Source organism: Echeneis naucrates, chromosome 19, assembly GCF_900963305.1.
Source record: "Echeneis naucrates chromosome 19, fEcheNa1.1, whole genome shotgun sequence".
NCBI lineage: Eukaryota > Metazoa > Chordata > Actinopteri > Carangiformes > Echeneidae > Echeneis > Echeneis naucrates.
The window spans coordinates 4,045,352-4,070,639 of NC_042529.1; the positions used below are offsets into that span (position 1 = coordinate 4,045,352).

General features: G+C 42.4%; 1 protein-coding gene across 4 annotated transcripts in view; it reads right to left on the bottom strand.

Annotated features, from left to right (window-relative positions):
- Nucleotides 1-25,288, bottom strand: part of tanc2b (tetratricopeptide repeat, ankyrin repeat and coiled-coil containing 2b) — a 121,495-nt gene that overhangs the window by 74,925 nt on the left and 21,282 nt on the right. For 3 of the 4 annotated variants that reach the window (XM_029527142.1, XM_029527141.1, XM_029527140.1), the window contains exon 2: nt 15,642-15,746. In XM_029527142.1, the coding sequence (XP_029383002.1) occupies nt 15,642-15,708 (67 nt within the window). In that variant the 5' untranslated portion in view covers nt 15,709-15,746. Of the gene's footprint in view, nt 1-3,029; nt 3,090-15,641; nt 15,747-25,288 lie in introns of those variants that run through there. The other variant, XM_029527143.1, reaches the window with a different exon arrangement.

Here is a 25,288-nt window from a genome sequence, read left to right on the forward strand (position 1 = left end):
GATGTACAACTTTGAATGATTTAATTGCAGTCTCGACATTTGTAAAGCTGGAACCAATGGGTCGACATTTGTCTTCAATAAATGACTCGAGCAAGTAATCAATCATTGAAATTATTAAATCAACTTATCAGAGTAATTCATCCGTCAAAATGCGCCTGCAGATGTGCACTGGCATGTGTGTGGCACCATCATCTGACCTGTCAGAGCAGTTACATTTATAAATCCTGATAAATCCTGTCCCTGCACTGAATGTCAGCAGGAGTTAGAGCTACTGAGAGTGAAAAAATGAAAACATGGCTGCCAGAAAGAGGAGGAGGGGACCAGACAGACAAGTATAGACATTAACAGACTGTAGGTTTGAATTCAGAGATGGCACGATAGCTTCCATCAATCCGAGACAGTCGGAGAGACGCATTTGGACACGCAGCAAGGCGTGGGTTTAGTCCACGCCTTGCTGTTGTGGTCCCTGCAAATTGCAGCTCCTGTGAAGTGAGCCGGTGGCAGCGCTCACTTGCGCAATGCTGTGGGTTTTTTTTTTTTTTTTGCTTTGCCCTCATCATGCAATGCAAAGCAACACAATATCCCTCAGAATGCTCTGCTAGCAAGGGCACTTCCTGCAAATTCAAAGCCGCACAGCGTTGAGTAGCAGTAATGAGCCCATCCACATTAAGAGGCACGACAAAAGCTCAGTTTCCCGACTGGCAAGAACAACAGGAAGCGGATGAAGAAGTAGGGGCTGATAAGTCCTGCATGGCATCAAAAATTTTAATGGGCCGCCACCATGTTATTTCATATTTCTCATGGCCATGCACATGGGGGACTTTGGTCCTATTTGTCAGTGTGTGGTACAGCAGGTTCAGGGAAAAGACAAAACAGGACAGTGGAATGGATTGATGTGCTCTGGAGAAGAAGAAAAAGAAAAAAAAAAACAGATTGGGGAAACAAAAACAAATGAAAGTGAGGACAAGGGAAGGTAAATGGTTCGCACCTCCAAAGGGAAGATGTGGCTCTGAAAAAGAAGCTTTGATGAAACGGTATGGATTGATGAAAATGGATGAAAGAGGAGGAAAAGAAGCAGCAGTGATGAATGGAAAAGACAAAATGGGGAGGGGAATTACTTTAGGGTGGAAGCACCTTAAAAGACTGAGGTGGACAAATTAGGTTATGAGATTATGTGGATAAATGGAGACGGAAGGAAGAGGGGAGCAATGGGAGGAAGAGAGAGAGGACGGAGTGGTGAAGTCTCATTAGCCTACGCAGGGCTGGTACATTAAGCCTTCCCTGCTCTACTGTTTTATCTCCCTCTCTTCTCGTTCCTTTTGTTCTCCAGAAATATCTGAGTAGGTGGAAGAGAGAGAGTAACAGAGTGTGTGAGAAAGGAGGAGCTGTTACAGTAAGTGCAGTGATGACAGAGTGAGGGGGAGAGAGAAGACACGAGAGTGACAGAGGAAGGAGATGACTAGTGAGCTGGCCTGATATCTTCAGAATCAAAGCAAACGCTGCCAACTCCTGACTTATCTTCTTCATGTTTACTTTAATGAGGACGGACCTTTCCAAGAGCCACTGCTCAATATTATCTGAATACAAATCAATAAAGATTTGGCTTATCAGGTTCCTGGGAAAATAAGCAATGGTCCTTAGTAACACAACACACACAGAACAGTTCATGTTTGAGGTGATCCAGGTTAAACTAATTCATTCAGAGGAAAAGTATTGTAAATGTCGTAATATCATGGCAGCGCTGAAATGTTTTCTTAATGAATAAGATGATAGACAGGATATTTATTCAGCATTTATTTTGATCTTCAATTCACACAGAAAATTCAGCCACAAATAACTGTGAGTTAGATTTGCTGAATATCTTTGTTCAATCAGGTGAAGTAATGCTTAGATTCATGTGTGTTTACTCAACTTCTGGGTCTATATTTAGTCAAATATGTCGTTCATTCCAGAATGAGGAATTGCTCACAGAAGTCGTGATCGAATTTTGTTTTGTCTTAATTTCTGGAAAAATATTTATCTTGTTTACAACTGGTCTCATCATATAAAAGAATCAGACTGTAATCACGAAGATTTGATTTGATCCAGAAAGCGAGACTGATAATGTGACAAAGCATTTGGCTGTGACTTTGGAAATAACCCCCCCCAACCCTAACCCATTAAAAACAAATGTGCACAAAGTTACTTCACTTGGAGACCCCAAACAAAAATAAATAGTCTAAAATTGGCCAGTCTTTTGGCTTAAATCCTAAACTATCAGCTCACACCATAAATGAACAAGATTTAAAAAAGATTATGGAGGTTCCTTCCCCCTCCTTCCCCCTTCCAGGAGGTGGAGGTAGATGGAGTGAGGAGAGGTGAAGACAGACAGGTGTTATAAATTTGAGGAAACCAATCACCAAGAGTAAGCAGAGAAACTCGGTGTTATTAATAAACCTGACATCACATGAAAAACAGAGTCAATCGCCCTCAAGACACATTTCATCTTTCTTTCCTGTCACTCACACACATTTCTCTTGTAACGGCCATCTGTCGGACACCACGGCCTCTTCAGCTTTCTCACTCCAGATTTATTTTCAGTAACACACACAGAGCGTCCAAGGTGTGGCACGATGCCGTCAAGACACTGAATGCTGAGACAGCTCCCGCCCTGGGTCAAGGTGACACCAAGTGGAGCAGCCACAACAGAGCAAACAAATCAGTCGGAGAGCGGCTGTGACACATGCTGCTGACTCCAGTCAAAAAACAGGCACTCAATGCTGCTCTGAAATCACACACTTAAACCCTTCACCTTTCAAAGCACACACCAAGACAGCCACACAGTGCATTTCTGAAACCCAGAGCTGCTCAGACTTGCACTGTCAGCTGACTAAAACCGCAGCAAACAATTAAGAGCTGAATACTCATAAATAAAGGCGCTATCCAAAGACAGTTTCTACCACTCCCCATATTCACAACAGGGATCCCTGCATTTCCATCCATCCATCCATCCATCCAGCCATGCTCCCGCCCCGATTCATCCGGCTCACCTCTGTCAGTCGAGCACCTCGTCTGCCCTGGCAATAAAAATCCTGCAGCATAGTAAGGAAGATCCTAAACAAAAGCATGAGGTGAGGGGGGTATGGAGAGGAAAAAAAAAAAACAAAAAAACAGGGGGAGGCAAAGAAAAGGCGGAGAGAAAAGGACAGAAGATAGGGTGAGGGAATAGAAAGGAAAAGAGGGAGACAGAGAGCGAGGTAAAGAATGACCCAGACAGCCAGAGAGCTCTCCACAATGTGAGCAGCAGGGAAGGGCGAGTGCCAGGTGTCAGTACGCATACACTCACTGAGCGTTGCCTGCGCGCGCACACACACACGCACAAATCAGCCAGACAGGCAACTCTTTCTCTCTCTGTCATTCTCTCCCCCTCCCACACCACCATCTTCTCCTCCTACTCCTCTGGCATCTCTCTCTCTCTCTCTCTCTCTCTCTCTCTCTCTCTCTCTCTCTCTCTCTCTCTCTCTCTCTCTCTCTCTCTCTCTCTCTCTCTCTCTCTCTCTCTCTCTCTCTCTCTCTCTCTCTCTCTCTCTCTCTCTCATTCAGCCTTAACCCTTTCAAAGCCAGTCATCTCATGAAGCACTTGCTCAGGTTGAACCATTAATTGTTCTCATTTTAAAAAAATTACAATTTGAAGACGGGCAATTTCCAAATTGTAGATACCGCTTAAAAAGCCTGCGTCACCCCATTGGAGTGGGGGGGGGGAGGGGGAAGCTGCGAAAACAAACTACAAACAGAATATGGACATATCATCCTCTCATGAAGTCTGTATGATGAATTTGCAACAATATTAGTATTTCTAGCCTCCTTTTCACTCCATATTTGGTCTCCATCAACTCCTGAAAGAAACATTTGCCTCTTTAGCCACTAAATGCACCACTTTATTGCCACCCACTCACTAAATGTGTCTACCTGCCATTAGAGGCTGACGTTAGGGTACAATGGGTATATCATGATTGTTTTTTTTTTTTGTTTTTTTTTGGCTGGGAAGAAGCTGTCTGATGTGGCTGAGGGGAAAAAAAAAAAAAAAGAAGCTGAGCGAAAAGGTAATAATTCTTTGAGGGTTCAGAGCAATCCTCACATTACACTGAAAGAACCACTTAAACCATTGCTGATGAAAAAAAAAAAAAAAAAAAAAATCACACAGAAGCAGGTTCATTATATCTTATATTGTAAATACAATCTTACCGTGTCGCAGAAAAGGAACAGTTTAGTCAATATTTCACAGGAGACCACTGCTAGAAAATGTACTCCACTGTCGGCAATTCCACTGGTTGATGAAAGAAGAAACAACGAACATGTCTGCTTCCTGGTCGAGGTGCTCCCTGTGTGGCACATGCGTATGCACAGGCGATGATTTTGCTTGGCACATTAGGAAAAGCACAGGTGGTGCTAATATCTGTGATGAAGACCAAACAACCGCAGAAGCTAATTGGAATTCAGGCTTCATTAATTTCACTTTTTACACCCCCCACCCCATGACTAAATGTCAAAACTATCCCACATGAAACAACTTAGTATGAAACTTCAGAATTAAGGCATTTGATCAAAAAAAAAAAAAAAAAAGAAGAAGAATATGGTGTGTCTTTGTGATTCTTCTTTGTTTGTAATGACATCATAAGTGCTTGCTCATCGGGGGATCTGTCGGGTCTCCTTAAATAATTTTATAAAGCGTTTGATCTAGACCTGCTCTATATGTAAAGTGCCTTGATGTAACTTTGTTATGATTTGGCGCTATACAAATAAATCTGATTTAATTTGATTTGATCATGTTGCGCTCTCTTAATGATCTAAGTGAGAGAGAGAGGGCAGAGACCTCCTGTATTCAGAGCACTGAGGCTGAAGTCTGTGAGCCGACAAAGCGTCGCCGTCAGCCGTGACTTAGGTCGCCGTTTGCACGAAATGTAGCATGCAAATAATAATTTTGCTAGCGCTGCATCATACAATAATGTGCAGCTAGTACAAGAGGGAAATGAAGGCAAGCAGGTTTCCTCTTTCCACATTCAATACACTTTGTCTCAATTTATTCTATTTCAGAGATTGTTTAAAGTCTATCTGCTTTTCTACATAGACAAGAACACCATCAACACAGGCGACTCCTTAAGAGAAATAATATATCAGGGAACTCAGTGCCCACCAGGGAGTCGCAGCTGAAACATGTTTCTGCCGCGATTCATGAGATTGTCTGGTGTGCTGGGACACAGCGGGTGGGCTTATGGGTGACAGTAGCTCAGGGAACCTTGCAGGGCTATCTACAATGAAAATCTCTGCCACATGTTGAGGGGTATCTGCTGTTCTCTGTAACGAACAGACAAAGTGTGGCCCTTGGGAGTGGAACTGCAAATAGCAATTACAGTAATTACAGTTGATTTAGGTGCATTTTGAAATAACAGATTTGGGAGAGGTGCATGGATGTGTTTTCTGACCTTGAAGCTTATTGATTTCCTACAATATAATTTTGCAATCAAAATTGATTTTCCAGACCAAATTAGCGAGCCGTAATTCAGCAACCAATCAGAAACACAGCTGTCCAAACAATCAACCCAAGAATGTCCTCAAACAATTACAGATTTTTGGATAAGAATGGCCTTAATAAATTGATTTTCAGACTGATTTTGTTCAACTCCAATAAAGAAGACTCTTCACATTCAAAATTCAACAAACTGTTCCACAAATGGTCACCATCGGTCACATGTTGGAGGCCCAACACTTTCCATGCTTCCACTTTCAGAGATGATCCCTCTCTGCTCCCACCTAAGAAAAGGACACCAGATCTAGGTCACAGTAAGGCCGTGAACTGCTAAACATCAGTCACACTTCAGCTACTAACACGTCCCCTTCAACCCGGCAGCGAACACCGCAGCAGCAGCAGATAGCTGACACAGACTCTCACATTATTATGCAACATCAACATTTATATTTTTAGACCCAGAGTGAGAAGGAAATGATCAAACTTCCTGGAAGGAAACTAATGAAGGAAAAGGCCATAGAGGGACAGCAGGAAAGTGACTGGAGCGGCAGGTAAGGAAAGGGAAGTGGTCACATGGAGACGGAGTGAACGCAGAGTGAGAGTTCCCACTATTGACGTTGTGATCAGAGAGAGGAGGAAAGGTTAGACCAGCGCTTCTTTACCCACGCTTCACGCTGCCTACTCCTTACCGCCAGAGCTGGAAAGCACAGTTCCCTTTAATAAAAAAGAGCTGCATGAGTGAGACACAAGCACAAACTCCTGCGCTGGTCTCCACTTAAATGTCAGAGTATTTCTAGACAGAAAGTGAAATTACTCAGAGCCTGGTGAGTACAGCCATCAGGCCACCGCTGACATCAGCCTCAGTGGGGCAGTCAATGTACCTGCTGGGGGGCAAGTCTTAGGCCGAGCATGCGAACATACAACAGATCTTTAATCCATATTTATGATGGAAATGTATCCAGAGCTGCAGAATATGGAGGGCAGAGTGTTGGCTCCACAAACTCAGCCATGACTCACGCCATCTTTCGCAGATCAGAGCGTGCGATAACAAAAAGCCATTGGAGGATGTGCTTCAATTGCGACGATGGTGGTACAAAAGGAACAATGTGGAGCTGAGCACCATTAATAGCAGTGAGTACCCGCTATCACTGCAAAGAATGTGCTTGACAGTATCTTGTTTTTATTCAACAGTGAGCAATGACTCTGTAGCCCACTGTCTTTAAAGCTCAGATTTAAAGGGGAGCATGAATCTTATAAAGACAGATATCAAATTCAAGGAGGCACTTACACAAATAGCCTTTTTTACTGTAGGCGTTTTGATTCGTCAGACTAGAAAAATATTACTGATTCTATTAAATGCCATAGAAGCAGGGTTTTTATCTGAATGTAGCTCAAAGTTGCATTATATTTCCAGAAAGTAATGTAAACTAAAACACATCTCTCCTCAATGCTGTTAATAATATGAATATTAGGAGTTTAAGTGGTGGATGATTTTTAACCATTGTAGCCAAAGAAAAGGTGACATAATAAAAAGACTGCCAGGCAAACAACAAATGGTTTGTTTAATATTTATGTTTGCGGGAAGGCAACAGTCTCCGCGGCGCACTTAAGTCTCCTCATTACATGTTCAAGTCGCACACTTAATGTGTTTTATGATTTATAAACAAAGCCTGCTTCCATAGCACTTCGCAGTTTGCTTATATTTATACACCAATTTCTAAACCTGAGCTTGGCATTAATGCGAAAAAAGGCCTCTGAGTAAATACATAATGAATGCATGTCCTTCCACATCGGACACGAGGGCTCACTTAACGTTGAAAGATATTAAAGAATCGTAGTTGTCGCACCTCAGCTAATATGCGAGCTGTGTTAGACGACATTCAGGTGTGTTCATCCCTCCAGGGACTTGGAACTACATAAACACCTTCCTCACATACTTCTATTTTTTCACTCATGTCTAGTTTTGTCTCTACATGCACGAAAAAGCATTAACAGGTGAACACAGACCGAGCACCTCTTACTGTGTGTGGCTGACACCGGTGATTACTGTCAGTATTTTTTAATCTCTCAGTCCTTCTCTGTCAGTGTGAAAAGTGACAAATGTGTAGTAGCCCAGTTGCCGGCCAACATGAGGACATCTTGAATTTGGCTGAAGAACGAAACCATCCGAAGACTGACTTGACATGACACAGATGCAGCTGCTGCCATTTAATTGTCTGCAGATAAGCTTGCCCACTTGTCATCTACTTGATTCAGCGCTAAATTACATTAAATGAGACGTATCTCGACATAGATATCAGAAAATACACCCCCCCCTTTCAGTTTGAATACGCCTCCTGCACGTTATAAACAATCTGTTAATGTTTGATGCTGTGTGTGCTTTTATGGGGTCTGTTTGGTTTCTTTCTGTCAAGGTTTCACTCTTGGTGTCAATGACATTAGCAGACTAAATAAAGGGTATTAAAAAAAAACGTCTCAACACCGCCCAGTCTTCATGCTGTTGAACATGCCTTTGACTAAAAGAGTACGAAGTATTTGTGGAAGGCAGAATTACGAGATTTTTTTTTGTGGAAGGACTTAAGTTACTACTCAACGTAAATGACATTGATTTCAAACATGTTGTCCAATCCTAACTGCGACTCTCAGAGAAGATCACAGAGGTTTCAGGCCATCACATTCTTGAGCCTTGAGTAGACGGGCGGCCGTGACAAGGGCGGTATCTGCGTCAAGTGGCGCTGCACGATGGGCCCATAAGTGCCTCCCACACTCCACTAAATAGGAGAGTGCCGCCGCTGACACTTTTGGGCACATCGTCTCTCAGCCCCCAGCCTTCTCCAAAGGTCGTATGAATTGTCATTGACCTCTGGCACGCTTTTCATTTTGCTAAAGCTTTGTTTCCGAGGCTGCCCAGCGACAAAGCCACAGGTTGACAGCTTCGGGGTGACGCTGGTAAAATAGGCACCGACCCTTAGAAGTTATTCATCATACTTTAACACCACAACGTTTATGTGATTGATGCACCTTTTGTCTTGCAGCTTCACATTGCATTGTTTCAGTGTGTGGCTGTGACCATCAGCAGCAGTCTTTATTGAGTGAAATTGTCTTTGTGAGGCAGAGAGGGCAGTAGCTTCTCCTGCTCCTCACTGTTTTTGGGAGGAGGCTAAAAAGGCAATGAGCTCCTCTTACTGAAAGCCCTTCACATCACCACCAGTGAAATCTTTGCAGACCAACTCCACATTGAGCTTTCCAACAGATTTTATAAATGATTATGAGCTTTCTACAGAGGAGAAAATTATATGAGACGCTCCTCAGGGGGAAGAGACAAACTCAAGAGCTGAAAACAAGCACTTTCTGACGGTTTCACAAACACTTTATCCCTTGAGTTCTGATGAGGAAAACAGATAATACTCATGCATATATCTACATAAGAAGGCATCTCACAGTTGGACAGGCTCTCGATTCAGCAACTTTACCCGAGAAGTAAATGTCAAAAGCTGAGGAAAGCGATGACACATCGCAGCGAGGCTCGAGGAGATTGGAGATATCAGGCTGTTGTCCTTAGTAACCAAAAGTCAAAGCTCCTCTCGACAGCTGCGCACCATATTGATTCACAGATTCATTGTCTGCTTTGCCGGCTACAATCTGTGTTTACTCAGCATCCTAATGTTCATGTTTAAAGGGAATTAAGACATACGGAGGTTACTGGGGCATGATGCGAGATAGAAAAAAGGAGTTTACAGATGAATGTACTCCACGCAGAAGCAGAGAGAAGAAATCAACAAAGCTCAGGAAGAGGAGCTTAACTGATTCGTCCATGATATAAAACTGAGTAATTATCATTTTGTGTGTTTTATATCTCATCAATTAATTGAATCTCCTAAGTTTCTGGACTGTTGGGTTGGGGAGATTTGACAGGTCTCTGATATCAGGTCTCTTCTAGTCCATTAAGTGGGAAAATAATTCACTGATTAACAAAAAATGAAAATGATCAATCGTTGTAACCTTTAAAGAGAGACAGCAGCAATCATTTCCCAAAATGTCATTAATGTTGATATAACTTTAAAAAAATGATCCATATCCATTACTCCATTACTACTTCTCTAAAACGAGAGCAACTCAATATTTTGTGGTCTGGAGTGGGCTAAATATGAAATCCTTCCGAAAGTGTTCCTGCATGTTAACAGGACCTGATTCACTGAAATCACGCCATTCATTTCTTTTTCCTCCTGGGTTCATTAATACAGGAAGGAAGGGGACATTTTGTGGAGCAGTGGGTGCCAATCTGTCGCACGGTGGAGATCAGCCAGAAATCAGCCCATGCTAAGCTGCTGCTGCTCCTCCCATGGCCTCTCACATCTATCTGATACTATTCTACTGGGTAGAATAATTCATTTCTATGCGGTTTTTGCAGTAACTAATGTGTTCCCTGGATAGTCCATAGCTTTATTTGCATGTAAGTAGCAATATATATGTAAATTCACAACATCTGCATATACATTTTGCCCCTTTCCATTTATTAGATTTTAAAGTGCACCGAGCATGCAACAGATAAAAAGCAATCAGAAATACATAAGCATGACACAAAAATAAACCAAATAATAGTTGCAAAGATGGTACGCAAATGACTAACCGACTATATCAGGGTAGAACTGTTGATTTACGCTCATGTGTTAAGTCCACATGTCACACAACCAACGTGTTGCTTTAAGTGTCAGCCAAGAACGTTTCACACATCTTCGAAAATTGATTTTAAATCAACTAAGACACTGTTAATCTGGTTCTACGCCATACTTTTCATCAATCTACAGTGTTAAGTGTACCAGGAGATTGACAGGATAGACGTTTGTTCTTGTTCTCAGCCGCTAAAATCTTTTGAATACAGTAATTGCAGGTTTCTAATGAACCCACAGAGGAATAGTTAAACATGTAACGACTGGTGAAAGGGCTACTTAACACTCATGTGTCATATTCTTCGCACAAAAAATCCAAACAGCAGAGTTCATAAAACATGTAACCCTCACATTTGGTGCAAAGACAGATTTCAGCAGTTTCCGCTCATTCTTATCAATTAGGTATGTTGATACTTTACTCCGGCTACATGAGGTACGCGAGAGGCAAAACTTATTTGACTAGAATTGTCCGGTGCGAGTGGGCTTATCTGCAGTTTAAGACAATAATTGTGTTTACACTGCATTAGGCCTGGCTGTTGTGTCACTCCTCATGCCTTCGAGCTCAAAGCATGTTTGCTGATCTGATGATCTCTAATTAGATTTCTCCACCACTGTGGAAAATGAGCCATCAATTAGAGTGCTCCGATTAGGGGGGGGGGGGCGATTTGATTCCTGTCAAGCACCTGCTGCCTTCAGACTTCAGTCGAGTTATTGGTATGTTCCACGTCCGACTGAGGGGAGGAACGTGATTGAATCCACGCAGTGCGGGCTGACATGCACGAGCTGCGTTTTGGAGAATACTGACGTCTTTAATTAGCCTTATTTGGAGAAATAAAAAAGGGATTAAGTTAGTATATCTGCATGCTCTTGGCTAACAGCCAGCGTGGGACGGAAGGAGCGTCTTCTCCAATTTACAGAGAGCAATTTAGATCAGTCAAGTGGAGAACCATCAATATGGCGAGCATCTGAGTGCATCCACAATGCATACAAACAGCACTGGGATAGCTGTAAGCATGCATTAGAGGCATGAAAGCAAAGTAGACCAATCACCAGATGGACTACAGCTAAATGCACTGGCTGATCTGATTTTTTGAATATGTGTATGTGTGAGTTTAATGATTTAAAGAGAGAGAGTTTACAGAGTTGCAATGAGCAGAGGGACCACTCAGTCCTGTATTATTGTAGAACAACATGTCTGTTTTTGTCCCTTTTCTGTCTGTTAGTCATCATTTATGACATCAATGAGCTCCAGGTACAGTCTGGACTATTAACGCGCGAGATCAGTTTATTTTCCCAGGTCTTTTCTTTGCAAACAGCAGCTGAGATAAATTAAACATAAGGTGCAGTGAAGTGGAGCATGACTTGCATTTCCCTTTGATTTCCCCACATGGGTCCATGTAGCGCTGATGATGCAGGATGAAGCCGTATGTTAGCGGCCGCTTCTATTTGCCATTATATCTTAAATCACATTTTGAAATACATCTACATTAGAGCACATTCATTTCAGCCTCCTGTTGAGCATGTGCACATGCCACACTTGAGCCTATCCAAGAACGCATTAGTCATGCAACAGCTCTGTGGCCAGACGCCCCAACCTTTCAACCCCATTCCTCATTTTCCCATCAGCCAGTGCCATAAACTGTAATTGCCATGTCAGGCTGTTGACTTTGATTTAAGTCTGGACCTCTTTCACAACCCTTCTCCTGACAAGGAGAAAGAGGAGACAGTCAAAACTCTCTCCATAACACCACAAAAAGGAAACAAATGTCTACACACGCCTTCAAGCAAAAGATTCTACGACAAAATGTAATATCTGAGACCGTGAGGGGACATTTTCCTTCTAGTTCACATTTGGGCTTTCAAGGCAAGCGTACTTCTACATGAAACCGCCGCAGGCAGCTGAAACAATGGGCCACTTTGTTAGAAAGAAAGCCTTACATACAACACACAGAAGTCTGATCTGTGTCTTAAAGAAAAGATGGAGGGAGTATCTGCGATCTAAACACTGCTGCTGCAGTAACTCCAAGATATTTGTCCTTTTTGTTTAAACAGCCTGAATCTCAGGGTGTGAGATTATAAACTCTCTCGAGTGAACGTTCACTTTGAGCTTGAATGGCGGCTGATTAATCGCAGAGTAGCTGGACTGAGAAGAACGGCAGCAACTTACAGTCACACAATGGAGTTTCCCATAAGATAACACCCAATTCCAGTGACGGAGATTTGTACATGTCTGCATCATCCAAATCAGAGCCTCTTATCTGTGTTATTCAATTTAAAAAATGCCATTCACCAGCTTAGTAACTTGGGGCTCAAACTATTTCTCCAGTGCAGATCAAGGGACAGCCGGCTCATCTGTTGTCTTCAGATTAGCGTGCCTACTCCCTCTTTGGAGGCCTGCCATTCCTGAAGCCAAAGGCTTGCTTGTAACTGCATCAAACACAGAGGATGATCATCTTATCTCCAATCTGAACCAAAGACCAATTTCAGTAGCCAATGCGTCCATATACAAGTCCTCCCTCTGAGCTGAGTGCTGCTCCCATGGTATCACCAGATGGATGTGGCTTTCCAGCACTCGCTGTCTGTCGTGAGCTGATAAGTCACGGTTACTCGAACCGGTCCTTTGGATGTCCTTGAACGGAATAGAGCAGCAAAAACAAGTCTTTGTGTATTTATTAGTGGGTGGGTCTCACTCACTTGACAAATGCGTAAATAATTTGTTTGAATAAAGGTTAAACATGGCGGCGGTGTCTGTTGGAGCGCATACATATGCAGAAAACTGCAGGATGCAGATGTTTCAGTGGAGGAGCCAGATTGTAAGAGCAGCACTTGTCTGCTGGGAGGAGTAGATTCCTCATAAAGTGGCAGCAACAGATATCACAACACTGGAGGGTACTCCAGTCATGCACTACTGCTCAGGCTACTCACCATTTCACACATAAATACACAAACACACCGAGGGGAGAGAGGGGATGTTTTGTTCGCAGCAAGTTCACTTCAGCCTTGAGGCCTCGCAGTGAAGGTCATCAGGATGTGCATTTAAGAATCAGAAGACCTTCACACATATGCTGAGTATATGATTCACACAAAAAAGCAGCCTAACCAGTTTGGCGTTGATTATAAAGAAAGATCTTTGATCTCTGTCATCATACTTTGCCAATTAAATGGGGTAATGTTTGTGAAAATGCAGGACAGATGTGAGAAATCTGTGATTTCACTGAGAAGCAGAATGTGTCCATATGAAGAAAAGAGTTCAAGTTAAGCAAGACTAAAAAGGAGACAGGATGTTAAACATCAAATTAAGGATTTTTTTCAAAGAAACATTTCTTTGAAAAAAGGAAGGAGATGTGCAGCTTTTTAACATCTGAAAACAACGACATTGCTCTCTACTCTAAAGTTACACATGGATTGATCTGCATTTTGCACAAAGCATACGGTCAAACGATTAAAATGAAAAGTAAAACACCCAGTTTAACAGCTCGTGCAACACGGAGAAAGGTGCCCAAACCACCACAAACACACTTTAAAAAACCAATTTCTGATAATCACATCGTCTCAGTGGTTAAGATGATGGAAAAAGGTGGTGACATGATCTACAGTGGGATATTTGAGGCTTTAAAAAATTGATTCATCTGCGTAAATCATGTGGGTGGCTGGACGAAAGCCCTTAGAAGGCAAATTTTCACACTGTAATAAAAGCCCCTATCCTGGGGAGGCTGTTAGACTGACCAGGCAATAACACAAGACTTATTAGTTTCAAATAAGGACGACTGTACCGCTCCACAATGAGCAGACAAAGTTCTCCCAAGCGATGCGTTTGGCCGGGATTATGCCACATCAAAGAACCCGTCGCTGTAAGGGAGCGCTGCATACGGTTTGAGCGGAAGTAATTCATGTTTAGGAACAGAAGGTTCCATACGGTTGCCCCAAGAACCTCAAAGGTGCATTTTGATTTTCCATGAGTCTGGAGAAAGGGGACGCACAGGTTGGTCTGCGTTGGCCAGAATTACTGTTCATATCACAATGGCAATATCTCCGACTTGAGTTAGGTGCTCATTTGGGTGCGTATCTTTGAGCTGTGTCCTCAGGCTGCTGGAGCTCGTAGGCTAAACTACTTTAGCTTCATCTCAAGGCGCCACAAATTTATGGTTCGCTGATAAGAATTGCCAAATTAACAAAACAGGGCTTTTTATGTTGCTGTGTTCAACACTCTGTCATACCTGAAATATTCTAAGCCGACACTGAGTGATGCAGTGCCCTTTTCAATGACCGAGCTGTGAGTCAACAACAAATGTTCCAAAAGTCTGTGCTTAGAGACAGTTGTTCAAAAAATTTTCTGAAATATCTGTCTTCACAATTGGAGAGCTTTTTCCATCAAAACGAAAATATGGGTAAGACTGTGAAAGCTTGTTCTGTTGACTGGTTTAATGTTCACCCAAACTGCTAAAGGTGTTTAACTGGAGGGAAGCTTTTGCTGTAAAACAGCTGCAGGAAGTGTTGAGTTTGCTTTGCGAGTAGCGTATCAACATGCCTTTATTACAGCTCCGAAGGCTCAGCGCAGGAAAGTGCTCATTAAACGGTGTGGGTCTTATCTGCTGGATGAAGGAGGGAGCAGGAGCGGAGGGAAACAAGCCCCCAGTGAGGCGCTTCCACCGCTGAACTGATTGGCTGAGTAAGAAATCATCACATTGTGGCTGTTCAAGGGTAAATGCCTGAAATATAGAGCCGTGAATGCATGATGGGAAAAATCCTCCTGGTTCAGCACGTCGTTCATGGCCAGAGCAAGCTTCAAGTGTTGGTGGAAAACTGATGTTTGAAAGGTGTAACACAAAACCTTTGCACGCTAAAATATCCGTGTACAACTAGAGGGGGGTTGTGCTATATATTTTGATGAGGTGTGAAATTACATAATGAAACCTGGAGAAATATGTTATTTAAATCAAAGTGTTGACTCATTTGATTGAGCCGATTGTTGATGGTGTCAGACTCCCTTTTCACAAACATCAGTGATGTGGCTGTCTGTGAGAAGCAATCCAAATTTATCTTGTGTCCGGGCATTTGCCACGTTTTTACGCAACACTTTTTAGCCAGAGAAAAGAATTTAGTCATCACAAGTCTCAAACTTAGCACCATTAAGCTTTGCTTTTTACTTACTTTTTTTTTATGCCGTGACCAAAGACCGCTTTTGTTATTGGACTCCAAACTGCAGAAAATTTCATTCTGTGCCTTTAAGCTCGCACAACAGGAGGCACAGCTCTTCAACCAGCACAACTGGTGAGCAGGTTTGGACCTATTTTCAGCAGCAAACAGGTCTGGGGGGGGTCTTCAGGAGTCACCGATTACTCTTTAAGAACCAAAATACATTTAATCTTCTGCTTCCCAAAATACACCCACATGGACTTGCAAAGACCTTCTGTGCGCTGACAGGCAGATGCGTCATTGTGTGTGGCTGGCATGAGAAGACTCACCACTGCTCCGACTCTTGCGGTTGGCCTTCCCCCCCGTCAGCAGCATCTTCAAGCTGTTCCTGAACATGACTGTAGCAGATGCCCTGGACCAGACTACAGAAAAATCTGTCAGGGAAAGAAAGTACAATACATATTAATGTTTCTGAGAGAGCACTAGTGGAATGACCAACTGTCTGCTGTGAGCTCTTACATTATTAACAGACCAATTCGTTGGACAAAAGCACGATGAGGGACATAAGGGCAGTAAAACAAAAAGAGATTGTATAGAGAAATGAATGAGAAGTCATGTCAAAACACCGGAACGGGGGACACAATCCTACGTTCCAACATTTTGCACAAGGACAAAGACAATGTGGGGAGAATAAGTGTAAGACCCAAAATACTGGGACACTTATTAATTATTTAGGTCATCCATCCAAGAAGCTTCCATCAAAATGTATTTTGGGTAATAGCAAAAGACAGAAGATACTAAAACCAAATTTTGAAGCATTTCATAAAGCTGGAGGATGAACTTCCTGGAAAACACATCACATCAGTTGTTGGTTATTTGTATATCTAAGTGTAAATAAAGGGAGTCAAATAATAGAAAATAATACAAAGCATGCACCGTAGACTATCATAAGACTATAGATGATGGGGCTGGGTATCTTGGTATAAAACAGGAGTTGCAGAGCTAATTCCTGCTGCCCCCCCCCACCCTGAGTTCATCACTCCTTGGCCACGCTTCTTAGCACCAGAACTCGCAGCAGATGTTCACTATTAGGTGGGGGTGACTGAAAAGCCCCACAGAACAACTCCAGGCGAGCACCCAAACAATTATATATATATATATATATATATATATACACATTTTTATTTATCTCAAAAAAGGCACTCCTCCCCCCTTTGAAAGGTTTCTAGGAAAATCCTGTTTGGTTATTTTTTTGGAGCATCCGTGGATGAATTCACATTTAATGATTTAGGCTCAAAGAGAGAGCAGCAGTGTCTCATAGAGTAGTCTGAACAGGCCTGGACTCTAGGTGCTGTTCCTCTTGAATTCTAAGGATGTTGAACGTTTGACACCTCCGACAACTCAAGTGCAGAATTGATTGACATGATTTTACATATTTGATCTCTTCGGGCTCTGCTCGGCTGGATTTTGTAAAAAAAAAAGAAAAAAAAATTGAGTTGTCGGCAGTGAAGTTTCTGCAAAGATCAGAAACTCTGTGCAGCCCCAGCAGCTGCCCATTTTGAGTTTAGCTTAAGTGCAAGGGGGAAAAAAGAACTCTGAAAGTACTGAAAGAGAAAGTCGATTTGGCACCACAAACTAAACTACAGCAAAATTGAAGGAAGTGACTGCAACTGCAAAAATGAGACCAGACACAGGCTCATATCGCTCAGATGCTTTCTGGAAATGACTTTGTGTCTGCTGTTATTTTTGTGTGTGTGGCGACACTCCAATCTTTTCTCCATGAATGACCATTCATGTTTGGTTTACTCTTTATTTTTTTTGCTAAGTAATCAGGCTCTGTGTGCCTGCAGTCGCACGGACTCACCTGGCGGCGGTATTGGATTAGATCAATTAATTTTTATGTTATGTAAGGATTCTCACATGCACATAAACAAACCAAACACAGATCAAATAAAACGTGATAGCAGTTGTCAAACTAAGTGAAAGAAAAAAAAAACTGTTTTTGTCAGGCTGTTCACAATCAGACTGTCCGCCATGACGCACGGCTACACACCACACATTTTCATTCCCTCTGCCCCACATCTGTCGGCCATTATCGAGTCTAATCTCAGCATCAATTCCTTAAACGCAACATAACCTACAAATCCAAATGAAATAATTATTCCACACACACACACACTCAATAATATCCAACTCCTTATCTTTATGTTCATAAAACTAACTATATTCAGCTGCATGTGTTTATCATTTTAACTCTGAATATAACTGCTAAGTGTTTACGCTTTGTCAGCCCATTGTGTACAAATTACAGCATTTTATGGCTCCTTCTAAACACTTTGTGTATAATTGTGTTTTTATATACACAAATGACAGTTACATCTGTTCTTTCTATCACTGCCCGTTGGTCCATGTTCATGATTAGTTTTTTCTCATATGCATTATGTATGCATATTTGTTTGAACACTAATGTTTATTTACTAAATTCAAATGACTATAAAGTTAAATCTAATCTAATCAGTTATGACACATGCACTATTAACATTAAAATAAATATGGCAATCTAAATTATTATAACCGGCTTTTTATCATGTAGAAATATCTTTGTTGCTACTGATAGACTAACTCGGTCGGCAGTAGCAGTAGCTGGGTATCAGTAGTCGTACACGAGGAACCTGATGTCTGATATGATTGTGCATCAAGTAACACATTAAACAGCAGTTACCATTCCCATCTACAGTCATTAACAGTGCCAGTTAATGTTCCTAACTCATTTGTAGGCTAAATCAAAGCAAATGCAAACAGGGCTTATGGCATTTTTAATGTTCAGCCTGCTGATGTTGGTTCGTGCTTACATATTCAGCGTGCATCACAGACTGCTCATAAAAACATCCGTCAGAGTGGATGGGTGACAGCCTGGCAAATGAGGTCAGAAATATTCATATTCATTGTGAATGATCCTCCTGAATCAAAGAGCTCTGATGCAGATGAGTGTAGATCTTCGCGGAGAGGCTGACATGTTTCTCTGCGCTGCTTGTCCTGGACCCTGATGTAACTATTGTCTGAAGTGCAGTGAGTGTGTGATTGCATTAAGCGCCTCCTACAGGGCTGACTGTTATAAATGTGTTATCAGCACCTGATGTGATTGTCTCGGGACCTTGAGGCGGTGAGTGAACTAATGCTCCAGGTGCATGGGCCCTCAGCAGATATGAAATTCCTCAAATTTTTTGCCATGTTTATGTGCACTGCATTATCTGTGACACAAAGGGGAGAAAATGAAACAATTTTGTAAATCACATGACAGAGGCAGCAACATGGCCTCTTTTCTCTGTTTAACAAAAGGTTTTTTGATGAAATATCATCCTGCCAAATTTGAAAGGTTAATTGGTCACTGTGATCCCACTAGTGTTGAGTATGATAGTACTTGTGTGATACTGGAAGAGATGACATCCAGCAATTATATGGCCATGTTAGACCACATGCTTAAATGTATTCTTTTTCGCCACTTAATTCCATAAATGACACCCTAAATGTGTCTGTATTTGTAATGAAGGTTTTAGTTTTACACTGAGTTGCATTAATCAGGTCCCCTGATCTGTGAGAAAAGAACTAGTTAAAAAGGCGGCTCTATCACAGCAATCATTCCAGCTGCTTTATGATATGACACGAGTGCTCCTTACACCCACCAGTGGGGCAGATGAAAAGCATTAGTCACATCAAAAGCAGCAGTTCTGGTTTCTAGTTCAAAGTGGCTGAGCAGTGACACATGCCGTGAATGACAACACCGTAGTGTGGGCTGATGGGAATGATCCTGATTTTTGTATTTTGTTTTTTCCTGAATCCAATCTTGCTTGTTAAAAGCTGACTTATACAGCTAATTATCATCAACAAAGAATTAAGCATATTTTCCTCAGAATAACAACCTGACAACATTTCCTCATGTTTCTAATTTAGATAATGTTCCACACTGCAGTCATTAGGAGGAGTTTTATCATGTAGGGCCACGCAATTCCCTCCCTCTGTCTGAAAACCATTCATTGGCATGAATCATCTGCGTTCCCATGACAAGATGTAGACAGTGGTATAAGAGTGTAAGGTGACGCTGGGTCAGATCTATTGGCATGCGCGCTCGTCTCCAGAGATACAAGCCGAGGCTGTGCAGGGGCACCCACGTAAGTACCCGTGCATCTCCCCGTAACGTCCCCTCAGCATGAAATATGAGCAGGGAGCAGCTTATTATGTCTGGTCTGGTTAGCTTGCAGGCCAGAAGGTATTCTGTGATTATCATACTAAATCAAAATCTTAAAAAGCCATGACTCAGTGAATACACACTAGCTCAGCGTCAGTGCTGCTGAAAGGACCGGGGATGAAATACACACTTCAGTCTCATCCAGTAAATTTGTGTCCATATGCAGAGCAGTGAGCTAACCAGGCAAGGCTATTGCAGTTCATTCACTGCCAGAGCAGAAAATAGGGAGAGATCCTGCTGTCTGCTTCTAGTGGAGGCAATCAATGTTTGAAATTTTAGAGGATGGGATACTGAGTAGGCAAGTGAAGCACACTCCCATTTTGTCAGGCAATGTCTCATCTGAGGGTGTAAGCACACACATCTTTCATTCCCACTCTCTCTGACCCTGTGTACCGGCCTCTGTGAAGGAAAGCCAAGAAGCAGCATGCTCTCACAGATCATGTGCGTAAGCGGATGCAGCCCATCTCCAGCTCCTCCACGACTCGGCTCATAATGCTCCTCCAGAGTGTTAAAAGCCTCTTAAAGGTACATTCACCAGCGCTGCGTGATGAGCCACTTTCATCTGCTCCAGTCACCCGGAGTGACATGCTTCTTTGTTCTTATGAACAAAATTAAAACTTCACTTGGACGCAATGGCTGGCAAAGGGCGATTGAGAACAACAAAAAAAAAAAAAAGTGTGTGAAAGGCTTTAAACTTGGTGCTGATTTACCAGCTTTAGCCATTAAAGATATGGCTTTAGCTATAAGCTTTGCTGGAAGAATCGCTTCGTCATGGCATAATGCTGAGAAACCAGCGTTATGATTATTAGGGGATTAGCTTCGTTCTCTTCGTACTGCAGCTGTCCAGCTGAATGAATTCAATTTTTAAACATTAAAGAATCACATTTTTAAATATATATACATAAACAAACAACAGACCCCCCCCCCCCCCCACACACACACACACACACACACACACACCTCCTCGCCCCTTTGTGTCTAAGGCTGGTCTGCATACTGTTATAATACTCCATTAATTACAGAACTTACTTACGATCAATAACGTATCCTTTAGCAAGGCGAGCCATGGCAAGGGCCAGGGTTTCAGGGCATGCAATAGGATTTATCTCATATTACCCCTGAGCTCCAAATTAAAACCCATCTGAGAGGAAACCACACAGACAAAATCAGAGAATTACAGAGGACGTTTCCTTTGGGAGTGCTCTTCCTCAGAAGTTACAGCGGTCACAAAACTACGGTGGGGCAAATTAAATAAAGCATTTATTAAGACAATAAATAATAGCAGTTCGACTGCAGTTCGACTGAAGCCCAGTCATTCACTTAACTTCTATTTCCTTCATTTATTTATTTTTTTAATACGCATATCCGAATTTAGATTTCAGGGTGAAAGACAGAGGAGGGGACGGCGTCGGGAGGGACGGTTCGTACATAGACCTGTTCATTCAAACAAAATCCAGCTGCAGGAAAACTAATCTCTGAAAACAGAATAGAAAATATCAAGCCAGGGGCTAATTCAGTCAGGGGCTCATCTTGGCAGCAGCAGCAGCATCAGACAGGGATAAATCACACTCCCATCTCCAGTTTGAGGATGGCCAGGGGAACAGAGTTTCATAAATCACACTGATATCAATAAGGGGAAGTGTCAGGGCCCCGGCTCACTTGGTGAGAGTTGCGCAGGGTGATGCAGAAACCACTTAGGGCTGCTGGTAACAAAGTTTTACTACTGCCCAGTGGTAGATTATTTATTCATCTAGATTAATGCTCCAGCGCTCATTGCTTAGCAGGGGGAGGTGGTGATATCTGTATCACAATGCAGAAAGCAGGGGTACGATCAGTCACGCATCAGACAGCTCGTCCCTGGGTGGCCAGGATTGCTGTCCTCAGCTCTTTATTTCCAGTTCTTCTTCATCAGAAATACGTCATGTTCAAAGAGACATTGCCTCTCAAGGTATAAAATGAAAGTGTAATTTTTCCACGAACTGGAGTGCGCTTCAGGTTTTGGCATTTCGATAACATCTATGAAGAAGAAATGCTGTTTTGAAATGCTGAACTTATACAAATAATAAAGTTGCAACATTGATAGATCTGTTGGCTCTGGAGGTTTGATTCCTGCTTGACAGTGAATTCCCTACTTCAGTGTATCACTTTAAAATGATCCTTACACACTGCAAACTGGTCTGATGAAGAGCTTAAACGTCAGCTTTTTCTTATTAGTGCAATATGCAAGTGAGGGTTGAAGAATTGCCGTCGACAGGCAAGTCATTTTTCAATTGCTCGCTTTTTGGCACCGCGTCCTGTCAGTGCCTTTGATTTTAATGTGCTTGTGCACCTTTGGTTTAAAAAAAAAAAACAACAAAACAAAACAAAACCCATGAACCTACATTATTATTTCAACTGAACTTGTTTCTGAGAAAAACATGAAACCCAGAAACCCCAGATACGGCTGAAGGTGTGAACCGGAGATCAAACTAATTTGAAACAACCGGGAACAAGGACTCACACTGCAGCAGCACACTTCATCCGAAACTGACCCAGAATTCAAAAGTAAAGTCATTTTCAGTATTACTGGTGTTGGATAAATGTTATACTTAAATGTGCCTTAGGAGTTACAGTCTCCTCACGTTTCTAATATTCCTTCCAGAGAAAATAGATGAGACTTTTCTGACTCGGTTGCAGTGAATGCTGCGCAGATTATGTGTGCTGTCACAAACCAGAAGCCAGTTACCGCTCTCCTCTCCACTGACACACGATATACATCGCATTGTCCTTACTGTCACAGGAGGCCATCTGTGACCTCAACCCCCAAGCACCTTGCTAAGGAGCAAAGTCAACCTTAAAGTGACATGTTAACATAAATCGGTTAGTTATCTGATGTTTCAGATGTAACGGGAAAAAGCTGTTGGCCTTAGCAGGTATCTTCTCCGTGCCGGCTTTGCACTCAGCTCCATAACGCTCAGGCAAAGTCGGGATTAATGCATCTTTTCCAAAACACGGACACGGTCCACGTTTAGCCAAGTGAATTAATATGTACTTTGGTTGTGTCATCTCCCTGTGGGGAAACAGAAGTCCTCTTCCACAGGCCAACTGGCATGCAGTTTCATTAGCAGATCTATGCCCAGTTTAAACCACCTTAGACCTCTCTCGCACTCTTGTTCAAATCTACTCAAAGGAAGAGACTGAAATAGCATGTCAACCTTTATCAGAGTCAAACAGAGCGAAATGAAAGAGGACAGAATTCATTGTCTTTATTTCCCCCAGTTTGTTTTGGAGGATGTCTTGGCAAGACCAAATAATGGGATGAAATACTGTGAGCCACATGTGGGCAGGTGTAGAAAATTCCCCTCGCTAGATGGAGGAAGGAAAGAAATTATTTAAATGCATAAAACCTATTTATTCTCACAGAGATGCATGACCACAGCTTTTCTGTTTTTTTAAAGTTCAGCTGCATGTCTACTTTATAATCTCCTCAGTGGCAGAGCAGCCGTTTCTCAGTGATTAATGAAATAGCGTTTTCCCCACAGACATCCAAAGAAAAAAAAAAAAAAAGACAACAGCAGCAGAACTCTGATTTTAATATCTTGTGAATGTGCTACTTTACGGCTCCCTCGCTCGCAGTAACAGCACTGTGAGGATGTGAAGCATTTGCTCAATGTGTGGTGTTAAGCTAACCACGTTTTTGCCACAGCCAAACACAATCGGAGGACAAATGGGCAGTTCAATATCTTCCAAACTGTGATATAGCATCCCTTTAGTAAAACTTACAAGATTAAGACATAATGGAGCATCCTTAAAGCTTCACCATTTACCAACAAATGAAGCTAAATGACAACACTAAAGGTCAAACGCTGTGTTAAATATGGGATTCACAAAGAAAGGAGAGTGGTAAGATCAGACAGTTCGATAAATCCCACAGACTGCAGCCTCCAGTCTTCCCTCCACTCCCTGTCCCTCTATTCAGAGACCTCATTGCTACACCTGCTGGCCGTTTGGAAGTGCTGCTGCTCCATCCCCATTGACATGCTGAGCAGACGTGCCAGGAGTTGTATTAGCGGAAAGATAAATCTAAACCAAATCTAAATCATAGGCTTTCATCTTCTCTGCTGACACATGACACTGAAATGTCCATCAGCTAGTCAGCAGAATACGAGGAAAATTTGGTTCTGCATAAATCCTCTCTGAGGCTCCAATTTGTATGCCTGTGGTGCCTTGATCCTCTTCAAGCAAATAGACCTGAGCTTCAGGAAGAAGAATTGTTCGATGTTTGACAGGCAGCTTAAAGGGGCAAATACAGTTGTGACATGAGGAGGGAAGGTCATTTTGCAGAAGGCCGCGAATGGCAGGCAATCATCAACGCCTCAAGCCCACATTTGCATTGAGATGGAGGCATTTAAAAATCAGTGGATGTCCCTGGCCTGGGCAGGTGCTGAAATTGAATTTTTAGAATTAAAGTGGCCGGGGTCCTGTAACATCTACCGGTGTCATTCACTCCTCATTCGCTTGTTAATCATAACTTACATTTCCGTCAAACTAGGTTCACCTTGCATACTCTAAGTGGTATTTGACTGGTGCAGCATGGGATTGTGCCTGCTGTAGGGACGCTTGAGACAACAGGATAACAGCAGGACAGAGTCTATTCATGAGGGCATCTCGAATTGAAGTGCAATATCTAGAAAGATTCACCTCTGACCTCTTGTTTTTTTTAATACAATGACACTAAATGATGGTGAATGTATTTGAGCTGATTTTAACGCTGCTAAAAAAAAAAAAAAAATGCATCGGGGATCACACCCATGTTGCTGTGGAGCTGACTCTGCACTGTGGGGGGGGGGGGACTTGTTTAGGGGTATATTTTTCTATATGATGGTATCAACTGATATTAATGTGGGTCCTGTTTTATGACCTCACCCCAATTTTTTGACCTTATGCCACCTATTTCTATCTTTATGTTTCATCAAATAATGAGTCGGTCGAAAACTGCAGCAAGAGATGTCACTTTCAAAATTGGGAGATAAAAAGGGGCACGTCAAAGGAACTTTAGTCATATCAACACAAAAAGAGTTATAAAATCTGAGAATAACCTTTAATGGCTCCAAATGAAAGCAAAAAATGGCCGTGATAACATCCTCACACGTGTGCTGGTTCAGCTGTCACATGGCTCCAGTGCCAGCCTGAAGCTGGTTTCACACAGAATAGTGAGTGCCACTCCTGTCAGTTTTCCTTGCCCGACATAACAGCCCCTCAGGTGATACTCAAATGGCTTGATTTGGCCACTTCAGAGGAATAACTACACAACCAACTTGCGCAAGCCACCGCTGGCTCTTATGTAGGTTGATGTGCACATCCTGGTTAAATGTATTTCCTTAACCGCTTGACCACACATTCGGCAGCTGGGGGCCTGTGGAAGGCTTGTAGTAACTTTGGATCACTGAGCAGCAGTGCCAGACTCAGAGATCAACTTCGTTGCCTTGAGCTATTGTATATTAAGTGTAGCTGGGTGGTTGATGGGCTTAACATGGCTTCTAAGTGAAATAAAGCCATGGGGGTGGGGGATGGGGGCCTCTCATCTCAGCTCCCTGTGACTATAGTCAGAGTTAATTCGTTAGCTAACTTAAACCAAAGCGCACCAGAGTAGAGGTATTGCAGTTTCAGACATTTGCAGCTGAGATGTATTAAAAACCACAACATAATTTAAAAAAAAAAAAAAAATGCTTGGCACACCACTATGACTTG